At 55.9% G+C, this 21,454-nt stretch overlaps 1 protein-coding gene and 1 long non-coding RNA gene across 6 annotated transcripts in view; one reads left to right on the plus strand and one right to left on the minus strand.

Moving 5' to 3' along the window:
- LDLRAP1 (low density lipoprotein receptor adaptor protein 1) overlaps nucleotides 1-21,454 on the minus strand; it is a 26,611-nt gene continuing 5,157 nt past the window's right edge. For 3 of the 5 annotated variants that reach the window (XM_029950058.1, XM_029950053.1, XM_029950057.1), the window contains exons 2-9: nucleotides 16,076-16,218; nucleotides 15,137-15,249; nucleotides 13,129-13,243; nucleotides 7,674-7,746; nucleotides 7,229-7,315; nucleotides 6,535-6,665; nucleotides 5,026-5,060; nucleotides 1-3,499 (exon numbers count right to left, since the gene is read on the minus strand). In XM_029950058.1, the coding sequence (XP_029805918.1) occupies nucleotides 3,355-3,499; nucleotides 5,026-5,060; nucleotides 6,535-6,665; nucleotides 7,229-7,315; nucleotides 7,674-7,746; nucleotides 13,129-13,243; nucleotides 15,137-15,249; nucleotides 16,076-16,171 (795 nt within the window). In that variant the 5' untranslated portion in view covers nucleotides 16,172-16,218 and the 3' untranslated portion in view covers nucleotides 1-3,354. The remainder of the gene's footprint in view (nucleotides 3,500-5,025; nucleotides 5,061-6,534; nucleotides 6,666-7,228; nucleotides 7,316-7,673; nucleotides 7,747-13,128; nucleotides 13,244-15,136; nucleotides 15,250-16,075; nucleotides 16,219-21,454) is intronic. The other 2 variants (XM_029950055.1, XM_029950056.1) reach the window with 2 other exon arrangements.
- LOC115300356 lies at nucleotides 15,052-16,586 on the plus strand. The gene is made up of 3 exons (XR_003912615.1): nucleotides 15,052-15,138; nucleotides 15,425-15,487; nucleotides 16,395-16,586. It is a non-coding gene; the product is annotated as an uncharacterized LOC115300356 (long non-coding RNA).

Consider the following 21,454-nt stretch of genomic DNA (forward strand, 5'->3'; position numbering starts at 1 on the left):
TTTAAACCGAAAGATGAACTTGTTGAGTGTCTTTTCAGATTACGGGAGAAGAAGAAAGGAGAGAATTTCTTAGTCATTGACGATCCACTCAGAATTCACAGTGAGTCTGCCTGACCGGCTGACATCACAGGGCCCCGCCTCTGGGTTCCAGACATTTTAAATATCACTGTTTGGAAGGGACACGGGGATAAATGTTGGACACCGCCAGCCAGAGCCTGAAGAGAGAGGCCTTTCTGTGGCAGATGCTGTGGAGCTAACAAGAGGCTAGGGCAGCAGGACTACCGGTGTGGCTCCAGGGAGGCAGGGAGGCGTGGTGGGCTCAAAGGTCACACAAAACCCTGGCCTATGGTTCTGCCAAGTCCTGGGCGCATGATGCTCTTCTCCCCAGCCTAAGTGCCTGCGGCAGGAAGGGGCTAAAAACACCTGGGCTCAGAGGAGATCAAGTTTAGCACAGCGCCGGGCACATCCTAAAAGCTCAGGTAACAGCAGGTACCTTTGTTTTTAACTTTCCTTGGACTTTCTTAAATGTACTTAGCCCAGGAGCGCCTGGGTGGCTCAGTCAGATTCTGACTCTTGATGGCAGCTCAGGTCTTGATCTCAGAGTTACAAGTTCAAGCCCCACATCAGGTCTTGATCTCTGGGTCAGCAGTTGAAGCCCCACGTTGAGCTCCACATTCGGTGTGGAACCTGCTAAAATGTATTTGGTCCAAATGCTTTGTGCTCAGAGCTGAGCTTGAGCCGTCTCAGAAGCCACAACGACATAATGGTTAACCCCCAGGTCTCACAAAACACAGGGAGGTGGGAGGTATGGAGCCTGTTGAACCCTCTTCCCAAATGGGGAAATGGAGGCTCCAGAAAGAAGTGACTGATCCAGTGTCACAGCCTGAGCTATACCCTGGGTCTCCCAAGTCACTGAAATGCTTTCTGCCGTCCCCCACCACGGTCCCTAGTCACACCAAAGCTGCGCGTCTGGAGCCCATGTGGACCCTGTCGGGACTGCCAGCCCCAGCACGGAGCCCCAGGCCCAGTCTGTGTTCAGCAGAGTCCATCAGATGAGTGAATGTCATGGACCCATGTGGGAGGGAGATGGGAATGGTGGACATGCTCCCCATGAAAAGGGCACATGTGGACACACATATGATCATATGCACGTTCCGTGGGTTCACAGACCCCAGCCCTGGATGCCCTGACCTAGGTCTCTGTGGCTCTGATCACTGGTGCGGCCTCACTAGGCTTTCCAGGGACGACCTCACCACACCCCCACCTCTGTAAGGTGCATAGGGGCTCCCAGCCGGGGACCACAGACGTTCCCCCTGCCACATCTCGGCCCGTGGTCACTGCCGTTATAACCACTCAAAGCAGGAACTACCCAACGAACCATGCTCCCACATGCGCTCCCTGCAAGTGCTCTTTGTACTTCAAAACGAGAACCTTTATTACTTATTCTCTTCCTTGTTAGAACGTCTTTAACAGCAACGCAAAGTAAAGCAGAAGATCCCTGGGCAGACACACAGAGCACAGAGAGCACACCTGGCAACTCGTCAGCCAGAGACCACTGCGAAGGCCAAGTCTGACTCTCTCTCTCTCTCTCTCTCTCTCTCTCTCTCTCTCACACACACACACACACACACACACACACACACACCATGGTCTCTCTTGGGGCTCCCAGATCCTCCACCAGCGACAGCTTGTCAGGCCCAACCTGTGCTGCCTCCTAACAAATCCAGGAGGCCTGGGGTGGGCAGCAAGGTGCAAGAACTGGGCAGGGAAAGGATGACCCCATGTTCTGACAGACTCTACAGATGCCACCCCTCTCCTGGCCCAGTGCCGATCCAAGTGCTTGGACAAGCCAATTCTGAGACACGTGTGTGTGTCTCCCATGTGCCACCTGTGATCGGTGGCTTGAGCTTCGAAAGGCCAGGCCGGGAGGCACCTCTGGGTAGAGAGGACCCTGGCAGCTCTGATGGGCGCCCCGAGGGGTGACGCAGTGGGGGGGAGCTAAAGGAGACTCTGAGGACAGACTGCTGCTGACAGGTCCCGACCCAGGGGTGAGAGTCAGAAGGAGGGTGGTGCTTCCAGAGTTTGGTTTTGTTTCACCCTCTGAATTCCATTTTCATGGAAGTCGGCAGCCAGCCAGCGGGGCACAGAGGCTCAAGCCAGTTCTGCGTGGAAAGGCACCAGATGGTTTGTTATGAAACACATTTTGGTCAGAAAATAGCTGGGGTTTTTGGTTCCCGGGAGGACAACAAAGCCAGAAAGAAAGGAGGTACAAGCTGGGAGACGTGAGGGGGAGAAGGCAACTTTGGCATGGGAGCTGGTTCCATTCTCACCCCACCCGTTCCCCGCTTGGGACCGCTTCCACACCTGTAACATGACGACCAGACAATCCTGACCAAGTCTAGGCTGTCCCCTGTTGACTGGGACAAGCCTGTGTGCTGGGCTCCACACGCTGTCCCAGGAGCCTGGGGACTTGGGGCTCAGAGACACCTGGGCAGACAGAATAGGAGGGCACACGCTCATCTGACGGGGGGTGGGGTGGGGGACCTCGACAGGCAGTCACACAGAGATGGCCCCCACTGTTGCAGTCAGACCCTGGGAGCCTCCGGGCAGCCAGTGACACTGGTCCCAAACACACATGGGACCGTCGGCGGGAACTTCAGGCCCTCCTTGCGGGAAGACAGACAGAAAGCTCTATGCAAAGCAGCACCATCGAGGAGCCCCTGGGGGCCACACCTGCTGTGTGTGCTTTAAAGTGCCAGCTACGTGTTGTCTTTGGTCAGAGGCTGCCCCTCTGTCTCTCAGAGCCCAGGGGGTGTGGGGTGGGGGTGGAGAGGGCCCATGCCTGCAGGGGCCCTGGCACCAGACTCGGGGCTCCCCTGAGGCCACAGGCCCCCCCCTGCTCAAAAGATGACAGCTGTCTGTAAGGAGTGAGGATGCCTCCAGGGAAATTTGGGGCCTCTGAAAAAGAGAAAGGATAAGAAATGCTTTGGTCACCGTCCTGACACCCACAGCAGAGCCGAGCTTTCTCAGGAGAGGACAGAGAGCTGGTAAAAACACTGCACTTGTGCCTGACGCAAAACTGGCTTCCGAGTTGAACCAGGAGTCAGTGAATAAATATTCAAGGCATCCTCAGTTCTCAGGGAAAGAGTGTGGCAGGGGGAAAAGTATGTTTCTCTTTTCCCCCTGCTTGATTGGACGCAGCTGTGATTTGCAGGCCCATAGCACTGCCACCCGGAAGGGTCCTGGAGGACCCTGGGGGTCCTGGGGCTGGCCCCACCCTGCCACGAGAGGCTTTGGTCTGTCACGTGTCCCGCTGGCCCCGTAGGGCCTCAGAAGCTGAAGAGGTCATCGGCCTCAGAAGCTGAAGAAGTCAACCTGCTCAGCGCCACTGCTGTCAGGCTTGTCCCAGTCAACAGGGGACAGGCATTGGGCATAGTGGATGTCCTGTGCTGTCAATCCAGTGTCCAGGACCTGAGGGTTCGTCCGAGACTGGGCAAGCCTGGAAGGCAGAACTGCGTCAGTGGGGGGTCTCCAGAGTAGGGGCTGACGGGGGCCTGAGCAGCCAGCCCAGGGTCAAAGGGAGGGGGCATGGATGGGAGAAGGCCAGGACATGGGGGCCAGAAGCAGCAGCCCGGGGTGTCAGGAGAGGTGAAGCCCCTGACGGAGTTACCCGTGAGGGCCCAATGGCTCAGAACACTGGGGGGCAGTGGCATTCCTGCCACGGAGAGAGAGGCTCTGCACCCCCCACCCTATCCACCAGGGAAGCGGGGGAAGGGCAGCACTGGCGAGGTCAGTGAGGGGCCTGTGCAGGACACAGGCAGCAGGACACTGCTGGTTAGGACTATGTCCAACACAGTGCTGTTCAACACACAGACCTACCAAGGAAGAGAACCGAAACAGCCAAAGAAGAGGGGGAGACTTAAGGAAATTCCGGCCCAGGGCCTTAGAAGAATGTGAGGCCGGCAGCAAAATGAGGTGTTTACAAGGAGTCTGGGGAAATGCTCCTGGTATGTCAATGGTAGGTGAAAATTGCGATCCCTGATTGCAAATACCATAAGCTGATCAATGCAAAAAAAATGTATATGTATAGGATTAGCATGAATTAAGCCCACAAGTGTGCGCTGTGGGATTATAGGATGGTGTTCTTTCATGTTTAATGCTCTGCTGATTTTCGAAGCTGTTAATAAAGGGCACATGATACTTAAGGAATCTGGAACACACAAATGGAAGATTTTCTTAAAATGAAAGGGTTGCAGTCAGTTAATGAAGTTAGTGAAGCAGGCAGGAGAGTGAAAAGAATGTCTTTGCTTCCATGAAAGTGCTGACCGACATCCCCCCCAACCTCCCTGGGCTGGGCCGAGGGGTGTATCTACCAGGCTCTAGCAAGGAAGGGGTTGGGGAGGAAGGAGAGGGCTGCAGGGGGCTGCCCAAGGTCCCCAGGGAGACAGGGGGTCCTGACTGCCCAGGCCCAGTGCCCAGAACCCTGAGCTGCCCAGGACTCTCTTCAGCCCAGCCTTCTCGGGGCCTCATCCCTAAGCTGAAGGTAGCCATGGCTACAGGGATGGCCCCTGGGAAGATGGGGAAATGCCACCACTCTCAGGCAAGACCAAAATGCCTCTGTGCTGTGCCTGACATCCCTCCTCTGCGCATCGCTCAGTGGACATAATTAAACATTGCCCCCTCCCTGCCCCTTTCCACAAGTGCAAAACCTCTGGAGGGAACAAAGCCTGCGAAGGCCAAACCAGGTGCATGGAGAGGAAGTCAACCTGAGCCGCGGAGTGTTCAGTTCGGCTCAGATTGTGGCAGAGAGGCCACTAGGAATAGTTTTTGATTCAATAGCAGGAGGTTTTTAGCAGAGGCGACCAACTCCTGATAGTGAGTTCCCCATGCCTGGAGGTATTCGAGTTGAGATTTTTGCTCTGGAGAAGATCAGAGTTCATGTTCTCAGACAGGCAGAGGACCCTGGAGAGCAGCCCACAAATGCCAGGCCTCCTGCCCCAGCACGAGGAGCCCCGCTAACGTTACCTTGAAAATGCCTCATCCAGGCCGTCATCCAGCTCCTTGGGGAAAAACAAAGCAGGAGATATGAAACCTCAGCGGGGGAGCACATGCTCACAGCCAGGGACTGTCCCAGCCCTAGGTATGCCACGGGGACTCTGGACACAAGTGTAGGGGTCTGGCAGGTGCCTGGGGGAAAGAGGCACAGGCAGGCACCCCCCACGCCTGGCTACTGCCACATGGATTTCAACCCATGGACCCAAACCTGGGATATGGAGCAGGAGAAAGAGCACCTGTGTGGGTACAATTCCCAGCTCTGCCACTGGCCAGGGGACACCTTGGGCAAGTTGCTGCTCCTCTTTGGGACTCAGCTTTTCCTTCCGTAAAATGAGGGGGTTGGACTGGATGAGGTCTGTGACTTTCAGGTTCCAAGAGCAAGAGGGCAGGGAAGACGGTGTTCTTGCTTTCATCCACTTTCAAGAGCTGAGCCAGCATTCCAAGCTCATGAGGGATTAAGTGATGGCAGGAATCCCACAGCCTAGGTGGGAGAATGGCGGGCACGGGCTCCCTGCAGCTCCCTGAGCCGACGGGCGGGTGCCAAGGGTGGTTCCCGGGCAGCACAGAACAGGCTCGGGGTGCCTACAGGTGCCCCCAACAGGGGACGGGGTATGAGTTTTCAAGTCTGCCAACATTCCAGATTTTTTTAAATTAAAGAGACATGAAAAGTAACGATCCTACAACAGATTCTAGCCCAGAAAAGGGACACTGGGGGGCGGGGGGAGAAGGGGGAAACATGGAGAAAAGTTGACTATGGCTTGAAGATTATATAACAGCATCAGATTGATGGTAATGATTTTGATCACTGTAACGTACGTGGTTATGTAAGATGCCGACATTTGGAGAATTTGAATGAAGGGTGAACAGGAATGTTCTGTACTGTTTTTCTAACTTTTTTGGTAGGTCGGAAATTATTTTCAAAGGAAAAAAATTTTTAATTTTTAATAATAAAAAAACCCACCCAGGTTCCACTGGGAGATTCTGCAGGCAGAGGTCATCGTCTTTACTGAGGGGATGAAAAAGCTGAGACACAGAGAGGGCAGCGGGCACCTCCAGGGGGCTTGCCTGGAGTCACAGAGCAAGTCAGGGGCCCACTGCTGACCACCAGGCCTTGGGCCCCTCCTGGATATGGCGGGGTGGGGAGGGGTGGCAGGAGCAAACCGTGCCCACACCAAGAACAAGGGAGCCTTTGGCTGGTCCTGTGGTGGGCCGAGCTATGGACGCTCAGACCAAGAGGCTGGCCATTGTGAGGAGACAGCTGTGCGGGCAGCCAAGCCTGCCGGGGAGGCAGCCCCGAGTTCAAAGGGGACATTGTTTGCCCCCCACCCTGGGCCTGGGCACTGCTGGGCTGGGTCTGGCCCTCCCAGAGGCCTGCAGTCATGCATGCCAGGGCCTGAGCCCTGGAGCAGCGTCAGACCTCAACCAGGATCAGGCTGAGGAGCGCTGTGAGATCCCTATGGGGTCCCCATGACCACTCACCCAGACAACGCTGCTATTGTTCAAGGCTTGGGGCCTTGGTGTCTCATCCATGTTAGTGGTATTAGCGCTGACCGTGGATAGCGGGGCCTTGGCCATCTCTTCCAAGTCCAGCAGGTTCCCAGTGGCAACCACTATGAGGGGTCCAGTCAGGGGTGTCAGTGGGAGGAACCACCTGTTTCCAGGCCCCACGTCCCAGCCCGAACCCAGAGCCCCCTGGCTGTCCTGGTCCTGACTTCCTCCTCGGGCATGGCCTTCCCAGGCCTGTCAACCAGACCATCCAGAGCCCCGCCTGGGCACCTCCCGAGGCAGCTGGACGGCCACCCACAGGGGGAGAACCTCTCCCCAGCTAACATTTTGGGTTGCAAATTTTACATTTACAACAGGCGTTAGGTTTTTTAAGAGATGCATAACAGGATGTTAAATGTATACAGAGAGATGTAGGCATATATTTATACAGTTGCACAGAGACATATTTGCAAGAACATGCACCAAAATGAGCAATCTTCCCTTCTAACCACATGTTCCAATTTATCTATAAAAAACATGTATTATTTATTTAACAATAAAACACACACACAAAAAAACCCCCAAGGGTTTGCCCCAGCCCAGGAGGGAGTGGGCCCCTTCTGATGAAGGGCAGACCCAGACAGGGACATGCAGCTGACTCTGGCCCTACCCCCTGCCCACAACTCACGGCTCTTCAGTGATGGGGTGCTGTCACGGAGGCCCCCGCCCAGGACGTCCCCTCCTTCTTGGCTGGCTTTCTCCCTCTTCTCCTTCTCTGTGGGACCAAGGCACAGAGCGTTGGAGCCCCGCCCCCAGCACTCACTGGGCTGGGCAGGGGTGGCCACTCTCAGGGGGCAGGCATTAGGTCTCCAGCAGAGAGGAGAGAACCTCTGTAGACTTAATCCTCACAATCACCCTGGGGGGAGGGAGACAGCTGTTCCCATTTCTTCACAGGGGGAACAGTGACTCAGAGAGGTGAAGGGACCTGTCCAAAGTCACAAACCAGGCAGGTGGTGAAGTGGAGTCGGGCCTGGACTCCAGGGCCTTTACCACCCACCCCCAACTCCTCTCTACTCTGCCAGCTTTCCCCGGCTCCGCCCCCACCCACCACAGTGTCCCTGAACAAGGCTCACCTTCCTTGGACACCTGCCAGAACTCAAAGGCAACTTTGAAGGCCTGGGCCACTGTGAGGGTGACAGCCTGGGCCTGAAAAACAGGATGCAGGGTGGGGGAGGGATGCACGTCAGGCAGGTGACAGCAAGTCAGAAATGCAGGCCCTGCGGCTGAGGGCTGAGGCTCCGCTCCTTCAAGGCTCTGAACTGCCAGACGGGCGGAAGGCAGAGTCCTGGCCCCTCCCAGGTCACCAAAGCAGCCTGGGGTGTAATGAGGCCACCAGCACCCCAGGCAGCTGGGGCCCCAGGTTTCACCACCTATAGCCCAGCCACGGCTCCCACCTCTCTTCCAGCCCCGACGTTTGCAATGGCTGTTCACCTCCACCTTTTCCCCTTTCCTTTGGGCTTCCCTATATTCAATTAACTAGGAGGCTGACTTCCTCCAAGAAGCCCTCCCTAATTTCCTGAGGACTTCATACAGTAACTTAGCCCTTGATTTTAGACAACAGAAAAGCCAGACCTGGAAAGAGTGTAGTCACTGCCTGAAGGAGCCACAGCCAGAGGCCAAGGTTGGACTCTGGTTAGCCCTCCGCTGGGCTCAGGGGACTTACAATTGGATCCCTAGAAAGGGAGGAGGCAGCTTATACCTTTCCTGGCAGGAGCAAAAACGTCAACGTGTACCTGTGTCAGGGGCCCAAAACCATTCAGAGCCGTAACATACCTGTAAGAGGCGGGCCACATCTTCGCCCTTCAACCATGAAGAACTCCCATCCACCCCTCAAGACTTAACTCAGATGTCACCAGCTCTCTTAGGTCACCAGCACTGGTGCCCCACAGCCCCACCTACCTCTCTCTGGCATCTTGCACATGAGAGTTCACAGGCCAAAGCCCTCTGGAGGTGCAACGGGCTGGCTGAACTCATCTGCCCAAGGGACAGGCCTCCTGAGGCCTCACTCAGCCAGGACCTACCCCAGCCCACATTCATCTCAGTCTCTTCCTCTCTCTGTTTCCAGTTCAGGGTTAATCACAGCCTGGCTTCTGGAAGCTGGGGTCCCAGAGCTCGGCCAGAGCCGGAAGCGGAATCTAGCTTTCTTCTGACAGCCTGGGCCCAGGGAAGAAAGCACCAGATTCTTTCAAGTGCACAAGTTCAGGCGTAACCAGCCTCAGACCCACTCTCTTCCCATCCACCAGACAACTTGATTTAATTGAGAAATGAATCTGTGGCTACTGCCTTTAAAACTTTTTTTATTTAAAAATCCTTAAACAAGCTGACTGATCCATGCCAATTAAACTTCACGAAGTATAAAATCTCATTTGAATGTCTCCATCATTTACATTTTTGATGGAAGTACAGGCGCTTTATGGCAAAACTTAAATATGGTAATTAAGGATGAAACTCTCCACAGCTGTTTACAATTTAAGCTGTCACGTCGGAATCAAGTTTAATAGACCCAGTTACCATTGAGAATTGCCCATGAACTAAAAATATGGGCTGATTAGCAGCCGGAGTCAAATCACCAGACACCCAAGAAAGGGCTGGTCACCTAAGGTTGCAGGGAGATGGAAATTTGTGATTTTTGCCTCCAGGATATCTGCAGGCACAAGCCTGATACTGTTTTTGCATTAATTGACTTGTTCATTTGCATACATCCCTGCCCTTTTACCCTGAAATCCAGAGCTGTAAGTAAACCAAATATAACCCCGGGGACGCACACGTGTGCAGGTGGCTGCAAGCCCAGGCTGGGCAGGGACTGGGAGCCGGGTGGGCCCTGCTCTCCTGGGTGGTGTTACGGGAACGGACTGCTGGGGCCTGCCCCCCAGGGAGGCCTTCCTGCCCTCACTGCACAGGCCACGATCCCACCCCTCCGCAGAACGCCTCCGGCCTGTGGCGTTTTTCTTACCACTGGGTTCTAACACCAAGTTTCGAATCCCTGTCTCGTTCCCGGGAACTAGGCTACTTCAAGGGGCCAGGGCTAGCTCAGGACCCCCCAGGATCCCAGATCCTAGCCTGGTACTCACACCAAGTCGGGCCACGTGTCCCTTCTGGCCCTGCTGCCCCAGAGGCATAAATCCTGCACTGAAAGGATTACCCGAGGAATGCCAGGGGCCACGTGAGGGAGAGCAGTTCTGCCCCTGCCTGCTCAGGGTAGAATTAGGGGGTGTCCCCTGGCTTGCTGTCAGCCCTCCTGCACTGTACCCCCGGCCCCCCCCCCGAAGCCCCAACCCCACCTTCACTTAGAACCCAGAAGCAGGCCATAGTGCTGGCCGAGGCCCCCCAGCCGGGTGGATGGAAACAGTTCCTTGCAGAGAACCTCATCCTGGCCATGGCCAACGGCAGTCACGGGGAGCCTGGTGCTGGGCTGCCCGAGCTCAGCTGAACCGGTGGGTGACCCAGAGAGGAACTCCCCCCACCCCCCCAGAGCACGGGTGGCCACAGGCTTCTCGCTCATGCAGCCATCCAGGAGACAAGAGTGGGGATGTGGAGACGGCAGGCCACCGGCCAATAGCAACGAGGGCTATGTCAGCACCCAAATTCAAGTTTCCCAGGCAGGCTGACTCTGCTTTGCCACACCTCAGCTCCAGTGACATGGGCGTCCTCACCCACCAATCGTACCATTTAATTCTGCACCTGTGTCTTTGCACGTGCTGATTCCTGTGTGGGGTGCACACAGCCGCTTACCACCTCCACCCCTCTTCTCTTGGCTGCCAAACTCCCACTCATTACTCAGCCCTCAAAGCTCAATTCAAAATCTCTCCTTCTCTGGGAAGTCTTACGGACCCCCAGGGAGACATAATAACCTCTGCCCTAGAGCCAGGACCCCCAGGCACCGAATCTCGGCTCTCCCCCCAAACACCTTGCTGGTATCTCCACAACCGAGTCCCTGGGGCCCTGGTGCCCAACACAGGGCCTAGACCGGGACAGGCAGCAATGCCATCTGTGGAATGACAAGTGACACTGGTCAGCAGGTGGGCTGCAGAACCCGAGGCCCCCATTTCACCTTCTGCCACCTTCTCAAAAATGCCCACCAAGCCCTGGGAATCTCGGCGTCTCCAACACGGCCAGGCTCCCACCAGCTTGGGCTCGGCTGAGGCCGTAGGCAGGGGGGCACGAGAACACCACCCTTGCATCAGGTGGCCTGTCTACACTGCCCTGGGCTGTGCTGGGCTGGCTGAGGGGCATCCCCAAGGCTCCTAGAAGGGGGAAGGCCAGCTGAGAAAGGGTGGGTACCCCATGATCCAGCCGGTCAGCCCCTGGCACAGAGGACAATGTGCCAGGACAAGGGAGGAGCCTGGGCCCAGGTGTCCCATGGTGGCCATTCCCAGTGCCAGATTAGGGCACTGCCGTGGGCACAGTGTTTTCCTCAATAACTGACCTCTTGGCCTGGGGCAGGGTGATTTTGTTCGGGCCTGTCTAAAGTCCTCTGGCCTGAGCCCAGGCCTCCCTTGAGCTGCTGGGCTAGCATCTGCTCTGACCTCCGACCTTCCCTCCCCAGAGGAAGCCTCTGCCACTCGGAGCCCCTCCGCGCCAGGCTCCACACTCTGCAGCAGTGGCTGTGGGCCAGCCGCCCCAGCCCAGTGCCTGCTCTGGCCAGTGGGGAGGAAGAATCAAACAATGGGGACATGTATTTTTAAGTCAGTGTGGCCTCGTAAGAGACACAGCCAAGAGTCACCGTTTGTGAGAACAAGGCCGTCATGGGAGAAGCTTGGGGACCCGGGGCATCACGAGGCCTTGGGTGAGTGGCTGGCAACGCCGAGTCTGCAGGAAAGAAACAAGGTGCACAGAAGAAAGGGGCCTTTCAGAACAAGCCCGGAGGTCACTGAGGCAACCTCTTCATTCTGCTGATGGGCGGGCAGCCCACGGAAGGGCAGGGTGTTATCCACGGTCACACACAGCACATCGGCCAGGATCAGACCCCTAATCTGTCCCGCCCCAGAGCGCTCCCTGCACAAGACCTGTGGTGGGCTGAATCACAGCCCCCAAAGATGTCCCTGTCTAATCCCTGGGGCCTGTGAGTGACACCTGGCATCACAACAGGGACTCTACAGGTGTGAGTATGTGAAGGGTGCTGAGACGGAGGTGAGCGTCCTGGACCCCCCAGAGGCCCAATCACCGGGGGCTTGTGAGAGGGAGGCTGGGGGGTCGGAGCTGGAAATGGCAATGTGGCAACAGAAGTAGGCGGAGATTGGGAGGTGCTTTGCCGCTGGCTATCCGGCCAAGAAGGGGCCCGGAGCCAAGGAGTGGTGGCCTCTAGACACTAAAAAAGGCAAGAAGTGTGCTCTTCCCTAGAGCCTCCAAAAGGAACAAACCCCGCTGAGCCACCTTGGACTTCTGACCTCCAGGACCGCGGCAGTGGGTTGTTTTCAACCACTACAGTTGTGGATTCCTATAGCAGCTAGAGGAAACTAGTACTAGGCCTTAAGCAGGCCTTGATGCATAGCAGGAAGCCTGGGGGCACAGGGGCACTTAAAGACTGTGATGTTCTTGACATGTCCTTGATGAGAGGGGTACAGGAAAGGATCCTGTCTCCTTGGCTCCAAGGACCACAGGGCATGGGGACTGGGGCTCTGGGCTCTGCACACAGAGGTCAACAGAGGCCGACACTAAGCCAGTAAACATCAGGAACCTCCCCACGGAGCAGATGCTCCGACCTCAGGGGCCTCGGAAACGAAAGCCTCAACACCAAAGGCGGACACAGTCTGGCTGCCTGTCCCAACATTCAAGACCAAAGACCATGGGGGTTCCCACTTGTCTCAGCCAGACCTGGCCAAGGAGTGGCCTGGAAAATGGGGCAGAGAGCTCGTGGCTCCTCACAGTCGTGCTGGGGCGGGGGAGGGATGGAGGGAGGGGCTGGAGGGAAGAACATGGGTTTTAAACCCTCCCTCCGCCCAGCCTGCTGTGTCACTGTCAGCGACAGCTGACCCCTTAAGTCTGCTTCCACATTAAAGATAAAAACAATGAAGACAGTAACAGCTGCCCCCTCACAGAGGGTTCAACAAGAGGATCCCTTAAAGCCGACCACTGAAAGAGACACACAGTTTGTACAAAAAATGGCCGTCTCCCTCCCCACTCTGGCTACAGCATGCCAGGTCCCGCTGCTGTTCCCCAGACCCTCTGATCACCAGACCCCAAGGGCTAGTTCCTACAGGGCCCTGTACCCCCAGACCATGCTACAGACTGTCCCCACCCCAATCTCAGATCCAATCTCTCATGTCATAGAGAGGAGGTGCCAGGGCACTCACTGGGGACACGGGCCTGTCACCGCCCACCAGCCAGGCTGACCACCCAGGGCAGCTGCCCACTGATTGTGGCCTTACTCGGTGCTCTCAGCATCCACTTGGGGGTCCCGGGAGATTTCCTACTTCCTAGTAAGTGATGCCATCTTTGGGTCCTGCCCCCCCGCCAGACAGGGCCCCCGCGGGCAGGGTTGCCGAGGCAAAGCCAAAGCCTGCCTAGGCCCAGCCTCTTTCCACTGACCATTTTCCGCTTGGTGCAGAGGAAGGCATGGCACTCGAGATTCTCGTTGAGCTGACTCTGTGCGATGTAGGCAAACACTTTGTCGTGCATCTTGTCTGCTGTGCAGTAGGAGATCCTGAAAGGCAAGTGGGGAGTGTCCCCAAACCCCAGCATGGGGCCTGACCATATCTGGGATGCCCCACAGGGCATCGCCCCCAGGGTCTCCCAGAGCCTGCTCTCCCACTCCCTGAGAGTAAGGCTCTGGAGACGTGGCCTTGGCCTCTGGGCCTGGCATTCTGGGCCATCGATGGGGGGAGCCCAGACTAGGCAGGAAGGAATGGACGGAAAGACTGTGGGAACCTCCCCCTGCCCCTATGGAGCCACACCTCCAAATGACAATAGCTAAGCCCTTCCTGCATTTAATTCCCAGGGCTGCCCAAGGTGGGCTCCATTTTCATTCCCACTTTTCAGAGGAGAAAACCAGTCTCAGACCACCAAGCTAGTGGCGGAGCAGAGCCGTGCGTTCCCCTGCAGATTCCAGAGGCTGTAACCGCTGCCGTGCTACCCTTCAGCGCCTGCGCTGACCAGACGGAAGGGGAAGCAGGGCACTACCCCGCCCACCGATGCCCTGCACCAGGCCTCCCCTTCCGGCCCTCTAGTCACACCCCTGCCCAAGAGGTCGAAGGAGTTCCAGGCCCTCTCTCCCAGGGCGACTGAGACTGCTGGCAACTTCTCTCAGAGCTGTGAGCAGAAATGGAGGAGCTGGGAAGAGGGTGAGGGTATGTGAAGATGGGGTTCCTGGACGGGGCTCCAGGGGCCCCAGTGGGTCCAGGAGGAACACACAGCAGCTCCCTCCTCTTGGAAAACCTGCCCTCACCCCCCTCCAAGTCTGCTGCCCCCCTGCTGGCTGCTCATCCTGGGAATCTCAATGGAAGGAATAGGCAGCCCAGAGATGGGACAGGAGCTCGGCACACTCTTTCCCCAGTGTGGCCCCAGCTTCCATCACAGCCCTGGACACAGGGATCAGCACCATTACGACCCCCAGGCCAGCAGCTCCCTCTTCTCTAGCTCAGGGGATCAAGCTTCCTGCCATCTCCCCCAGGAGGCCTTCCCGGTTCCCTCAGAAAGGCCCCTTCTTCTCTGCCCTCTAACCTCCTATTTCTTCCTCTCCATTCCCTCCTTGAGAGCAGAGTCTGAGGCCTCCCCTGCTTAAAGGAGGCAGGCAGAGTAAGAGAGGCAAGAGGAAGACACCGGCCAGAAACCCTAAAACCACACCCTCCAACCCCGCGGCCCCGCCCCCCAACCACCACCCCCAGTATGAAGCCATCTGCTTGGAGACAAAGCAAGAGGGCGGAGGAGTGCCTGGCAGCTGGGTGCCTGCTGGACAGAACTCCAGCCTTGGTGTCCTGTTCCCAGTTCAGCTACTACCTCACCATGGGCCTCAGTGTCTCCATCTGTAAAATTGACTGTCCCTTCCAGCACTGAAATCCTACAATTGACACGCTCAGAGAGAGTGGGAAGACCCTGAGGTTCCAAGGGCTATGCTCTGCCTCCTTGAGAACGGCCCCCTCCCCACCCCCATACCCTTTATGCTCTGGCCTCAGACTCTGCCTTGAGGCCTCCCTGAATGTCTGGCCAGATTTCCAGAGCTGAGCTGCTAACTCACGGTGGAAGGAAAAAGCTGTGACTCCACAGTGCTCTGCTCCAAGCCTGAATCAGCAGCATGCTTGGGTGCGGGGGAGGGGTAGAGAGGGGGTCCTAGCCCTGACTAGGCCTCAGCTACCTGCTGCAACGAGTCATAATGACAGCAGCAAGTGCCTTTTAACCAAGCGCCCACGGTGAGCCGGGGGCTGTGCACTCAGCACTTCCTAACAGCACTGTGAGGCGGGACCTGGTTCCTCCCCCACGTACACAAGGAAACTGAGGCTCTAAGTTCACCCAGACAGGAAGTGCTGGCACCTGGATTCAGAGAGGGCACCACGCCAGCCCCACAAAGCGGCAGAGTGAATGTGCGCACTGCTGAGCATACCTGTAAATGGACACATTCTCAATGAGCTGGTTGGTGATGTTGTCGGTCAGGATAATCCCCCGTGGTGAAACCTTGAGAGTCACTTTCTGCAGCTTCTTCCCGCTGGCCTTGGCCTTGGGGTAGACATGAGTCAGAGAAGCCTGCTGCCTCACTTGGGACCTGCTCTCATGGGCTACACCTGCCTGGTCTAAGTCCCAGACTTGGGGCCCATGTGAGGTCTCAGCTTAGAGACGGCAAGACAAACCGGGGAAGTCATTAGTCAACAACGCTCTCTTCTACTAAACACAGGGACAACTGCTGCTCATGGAGAACCTGCTGTCTGCCGCCATTGGACCTTGAGTCATCTTACAGGTGACAGAGCTTCCCCCGAGGAGGAAATGGACTCAGAGAGGTTAAGGGACCTGCCCAAGGACACACAGCTAGGAGGGACTTCAGACTCTGAGCGCTGAGTGGGCTACTGCAACCCAGCAAGGCCACGCCTGGGGACTCTCTACTCCCCACACTGTACCTGTGAGGGTCTGAGACCACCAAGGGAGGTGCATTTACAGGGCCATGTTTACTCAGGGTGGGGAGTAGGGGAGGGGGAGGCCGGTCTCTGGTGGGGTACCCTGTCCCTCAGGCCACAGGACAAGTGGCTGGGTGACGGCAACCTCCCTATTACTCCTTGGCACTAAGTCACTAACCCTTAGGCAGAGGACCGGAGTTGGGGGAGGGGAGACTAGGAGAGGCCATGGCCACAACACTGGGACAGGCGGACACAGACCCTGACCCCACAAGCCCAGTGGCTCCTCTCTGCCAGGGTCCCTAGGTCAGATGCAAGGGGACTCAGGGCAAGAACAGCTCAGACGCATCCGATCAGGGTAATAGGCAGGGGACAAGTGGCCCCCCAGGAGAAGCTGGCCCTGGGCTCACGGCTCCCCCACCCTGAGTGCGGCTCACCGTGGCCACGATCCTCTTGACGGCGGCAGCTGACAAATCCTCGCCCTTGGGCTGCTCCACCAGCGTCATGCCCAGGTACTTGAGGCTGAAGAGCATCCCCTCGAGCAGGGTCTCCCGAGTGTCCGTCCAGTTCTCTGGCAGCTCTGGGCAGGAGGGGGACAGGCCTCAGACCCTGTCCTCCCGGCCCGCACTTCCTAGGAAGACCTAGCAGGGGCACTGGGGTCGTCCATCTATCATTAGTTTTTATCTATAATACAGGAATAACCCACCAAGTGCCGTGGCAACAGGTCTTACGTAAAATATTCTCATTAATCCTTAGGACAACCTATGAGATAGTCACTCTTTTCATACCTGCTGACAAAGACGCTGAGGCCCAGGAAGGTGAAATCACTCAACCAAGTCCACAGAGCCAGCAAGTACAAGAGCCCAAATCGGGGCCCATCCTTTCAAGTTCCACCTCTTAACTTTCACACCAACTTGCTGAGAGCAAACTGTGCTATTTTCTTACTGAATCTTCCATACAATCCTGTGAGATGGATTTTATCTTCACTCTACAGATTAGGAAACTGAGGCTCAGAGAGGCAAAGTCATCAAAGTCCACACACAGCGAGTAAATGGTTGGTGTCAGAAGAAAACTCAAACCTAGTGGCCCCATGGCCTCAGCCTGCTCTGCACAGCCACAGAGAGGAGGAGGCGGGCACAGGGTGTGGGTGGGCGGCGGTGACTGCTCAGATGACATTGTATGAAGGCTGCCTGAATCAGTAAACCTGGGTTCAAGTCCAGAGCAGGGCACAAGGTTAGGGTCCTCTGAAAACTACCCACAACTGAGGTCAGGAACGTTGGAAAAGGCAGGGATGAGCCCAGCTCACTAGGTAGGGGATCAGACTGGGAGAGAGAACTGGAAAGCCCCCATCTGACCCGACTCATGTGAGGGGGACCCTGAGCAGGCAGAGGAACGGGAGGGGAAGCGTGGTCTTTGTGAGTGGTCTGAACCACCCCCAGGGCTCCTCCTCAGGGCCTGAGGCCCACAGGCACCAGGTTACTCGGCAGGGAAGCAATGAGGACAGATGAGGAAGGAAGGTTTCTAGGGACCCTTCCAAGCCCAATCAGCAGGACGAATGAACACCCACGATCCTGCCAGTCAGTTTCTCCGATGCTGCAATGGAGGAGGTATTAGGGTTTTACCCACTTCACGGATGAGAAAACTGAGCTCTTCAGCTCACACACAATCCTGGATAGGGCAGGATCCAGACTGGAGTCGGTTTCCAGGGGCCACCACAGAGATGGCCAGGGCCAGCTCCCCTGGACTGCTTTTTGGGAGGGAAGCTGGGACAACCCTGGGCCCTCCTTCCCTGCTCTTCCAGGGGCCCTCAGTGGCTCTGAAGGAAGAGCCACAGGCAGAGAGCTTAGGACTGGGCATCACTGGCACCAGGGCGGCTGAGGATCGGCTAGGGCATGGACACCACCTACAAGGCATAGCCTGGCTCCAGGGCTCCTTTTCTATGGGGCCCTGCCTCTTACAGCAACCATCCTGGCATTCTCATCCTCTGGGGGCTCTGCCTCCTTCTCTGCCAGCCAGAAGGAGCCTTGCGTACCCACATCTCTCTGGGTTTGACTTGAGCAAGCCGCTGTCCCTTTCGAGACTGTTTCCTCATCTGGAAAAGAATCCATGTGTGTTGGGGGAGGGTGTGTCTTATAAGGACTTACAGGTATACCCGGTCCCCCTATTTGAGACCCAGGTGAGCAGGGACTTGTTGACTGGTCATCCAGAGCCTGGCATGCCACAGAGTGTATCTGCTGAGCGAAGAAATGACCTGGACAGCTCCAGGCCTGCAGTGCCTCCAAACCCATCCTCAGCTCTGGCCCCTGGCCCACTGCCCTCTAGCCCGTGCACACGGGCCACCACCCCAACATGAGCCCCAGTCCCTGCTGAGAAGACCCCGAAGTGACCTTATCTTCTGTTGTATCCATCGCAAGCCTATTTCATTTGATCCTCCAAAAATGAGTCAGAAAGCCCTCAGGGTGTCCCAGTCCTGTGCTGGGTGATGGGGGGTCCCGGAGCAACTCACACCCGAGTCTTGTTCTTGGAGAAACCAAGAATACCACCCCATCATCAGCGCAGAATAGAACCATCAAGTAACAAAGACAACAATAATCACAAAGCAGCTCTTACCATTACTTCTAATACAGCTACCTTGCAAGCAGGCTTTCTTTCATTCAAGGTTCACAGAGGAAAGGGAGGTTCAAAGGACGAGTAATTGGTCACATTGGTTGTCTCTGTGACTCTGGAGCCCAAGCTCCTGACCATTAGCCGATACTATCCTCCCAAGAGGCAAACTACCTTGATTTTAGTAAAAGGTTAGGAACAAGTTCCTAGAGCCAGAGAGATTTCCTCCCACAATTCCTAAGTCCTTAGGCTTCCCCTCTGTAGGTACTCAGACTAGCACTTTCAATCCAACATGCATCTAAGCAACAATGGCAAACTACATGCTGTCATGCCTATCACTAGTGTCCTTGGCAGACATTGCTAATCAATTGCAGCTCTATTCCCTCTGATTTACAGGCTTTGGACTGTTTCTCAATACAAAGGTCCAGGCAGGCAACACTAATTGATCAGGGATGGCCTTGTTCATGTCACTATCCATCCCTGCTCAACAGCAAACATCCTTGCTCCCCCCATTTTCATGTCCCCACTCTCGTGTTTCCTCAGGCTCAGCCTTTCCTGGCCCCTCTCCAAAGCCACTTCCGCTCCTTCCATTCCAAAGGGCCAAGGCTTGCCAAGGTCACAGATGACCTCGTTGCTGTCAAAACATTTCCTCGGTCCTCCGTGACCTCTGAAATGTTTGGCATATTCTGCATTCTTCCTTCCCTGGCCTGACCCTTCCCCTATTCTATCGCCTCTTGCATGATGAGGGCCCTGGTAGACTGGTTGCCACTCATCAGCCTTGGAGACCCTTTGCCAGAACTCCTCACATGACAGATGATGAAAGGGAGGCCCAGAGAGGGATGGCACTGGTTGCAAGATCACACAGTAAGTCAGAGCTTTCCTCTCCCCACCCCCACCCCCCAGCTCCCAATCCACTATAGGCAATTCTGATGACTACTGCGGGATCACGGTCTCCTCTCCCACAATATCCCTGCGTGCAGACAGGCACATGAGCACACCACACGGAACTCACACACGGAAGCTCCAACCATGTAGCACTTCTTCCTCCTACTACTGCACTTCGATGCCTTTGCTCAAGTAGTTCCTTCTACTAGAAATGCCTTTCCCTTCGTTTGATTGAAACCCCTTGCATCCAGCCTCATCCAGGGAACCTTCTTTAACACAGGATTGCCTAGGATTGAGCAAATTAATTACCTTCCCTGAGCCTCGGTTCTCTCATCCATACAATGGGGGAACCAACAGTCCCCAGCTCACAGGGCTGCTGTTTCGACCCTCCAATGAGATAATAAACTAATGAGATGATAAAATGTCATGTGCTTGACAGAGGGCCTGCCCACGGTCGGACCTCCTGATGGGGCCTCATCCCTCCCGTCAGTGGGTTGCCCGTGCCTCTCGTGAGTGTGGCTCTCCTCCTCCTCCTCCTCCTCCTCCTCCTCCAGCCACACCACCCATAGCCAGCAGCTGTCTTCCATGTGCCTTCCTCTTGAAAGACTTCCATTCATGTCTGTCTCCCCCCGGAACTGGAGAAGGTGCCCTGCTGTCTAATGCTGCCTGCTCTGCTTCGTCCTTGTCCCCCTTCCCATTACCCTGCCGTCCCAGGCCCAGAAAGATCCTCCTTCCCTCTAGGGAGGGAACCCTGCATCAGATCCTGTACTTCTTTTTTTTTTTTTTAATTTTTGAGAGAGACAGAGTGCAAGTGTATGAGGAGCAGAGAAAGAGGGAGACACAGAATCAGAAGCAGGCTCCAGGCTCTGAGCTGTCAGCACAGAGCCCGACGCGGGGCTCAAACTCATGAACCATGAGATCATGACCTGAGCAGAAGTCAGGCGCTCAACCACTGAGCTGCCCAGGCGCCCCCTAGGCTCCTGTACTTCTAGGTATGACTCATCTTTTCAAAAAGGTGTAAGGTCTACCACACCCTCCCCGGAGGAACCAACAACTAAGAGCACACTCGATAAGACAAACACAGTTCAACAAACACAGTTCATGCCTGCTCACCATCCACAGACTGGAGGCTGCAAGCTCCTTCCTAGGAAGAGCCTGGGACTTCAGGAAGAACTCCCAGAGGCCCCTAGGCAAATACAGGCCTGAGTCCACAGCCCTGTTCCGGTCCTGGTTATTTTTGGCCCTGTGGTGGGTAATGACTGTGCTATTTTAACTTAGCAATTTTACAGATGACTTGCTGTCAGAGTTCGCTGGGGACGGACCATATGCCCAGTTTAACTTGTGGCTGCAAACATGTGCTCTTTCCTCAACAAGGTCCCCTGCCCAGGATTCAGAGCTGGGCAAGGGGACCTTCTGCTTCTTTTGCTGCCAAGGAGACCCAGCCTGGCTGGTGTCTGGGTCATCAGAACTACAGCCAAACCCATGGGCCCCAGGGAAACCTCTAAGGGCCCTGGCCCAGCCTCCTCCCACCTGGTGGGGAAATGGCCTCAGAAGCCACAGAGTGAAATCTCAGAAGGGGACTCAAGCTCTGCTATGACCTGCAATGTGGTTGCTTCTCGAGGCCATAGCCTTCTTGTCTGACAAATGGATTCAGTCCCTCAAGAGCATCATCAGAAACAGTTTCTGCATGTAAAAAGTGCCCGGCAAATCTCAGACGTTGTTAAGATTACCAAACGACAATTATTAAATGATATTAGCGTAAGCGCTCACTTCCTAGGTACCTCCTTAGTCTGTAAGAGAAAAACATGCCGTCGAGATTAAAACCAGGGGGTCTGGAGATGGGCTGTGGGCTTCAATCACTCCACCTCCCTGGTCCTCGGTTTCCTCACTTAAAAACTGGGACACGAAGGATGTCCACCCCGTGGGGTTGTTGCGAGGCTGAAATGAGTTCACATGTAAGGTGGGCTTTGAATTGTGCCAGGTATGCATGGAGGGCCGCTGAAGTGTGCGCTCTTGTCATTACCACGGTCAAGTGCAAAGAGCCTGAATGTGCATGTAACCACCTGCAGTCCTGTGTGAGGAGAGGCAAGGGTATGCCAGGACTCCCACCTCACAGATAAAGAAGCTCCATGACTCACACTTGACGGACCCGCAGTTGACTCACAGTGCCGTCCACCAATCCCTCTCCCATGCCAGGCAGGGGTCAGGCATTAGGACTGCCTAGAGGGGCGGGTGTCCTGTCCCACACGGCTGCCTGGACAGAGTGCCCCTCAGTGGGCAGGCGGTGACCCGACTCCTTCAAGGCACACATCCCTCCCTCGGCCACC

Source organism: Suricata suricatta, chromosome 8, assembly GCF_006229205.1.
Source record: "Suricata suricatta isolate VVHF042 chromosome 8, meerkat_22Aug2017_6uvM2_HiC, whole genome shotgun sequence".
Lineage (NCBI taxonomy): Eukaryota > Metazoa > Chordata > Mammalia > Carnivora > Herpestidae > Suricata > Suricata suricatta.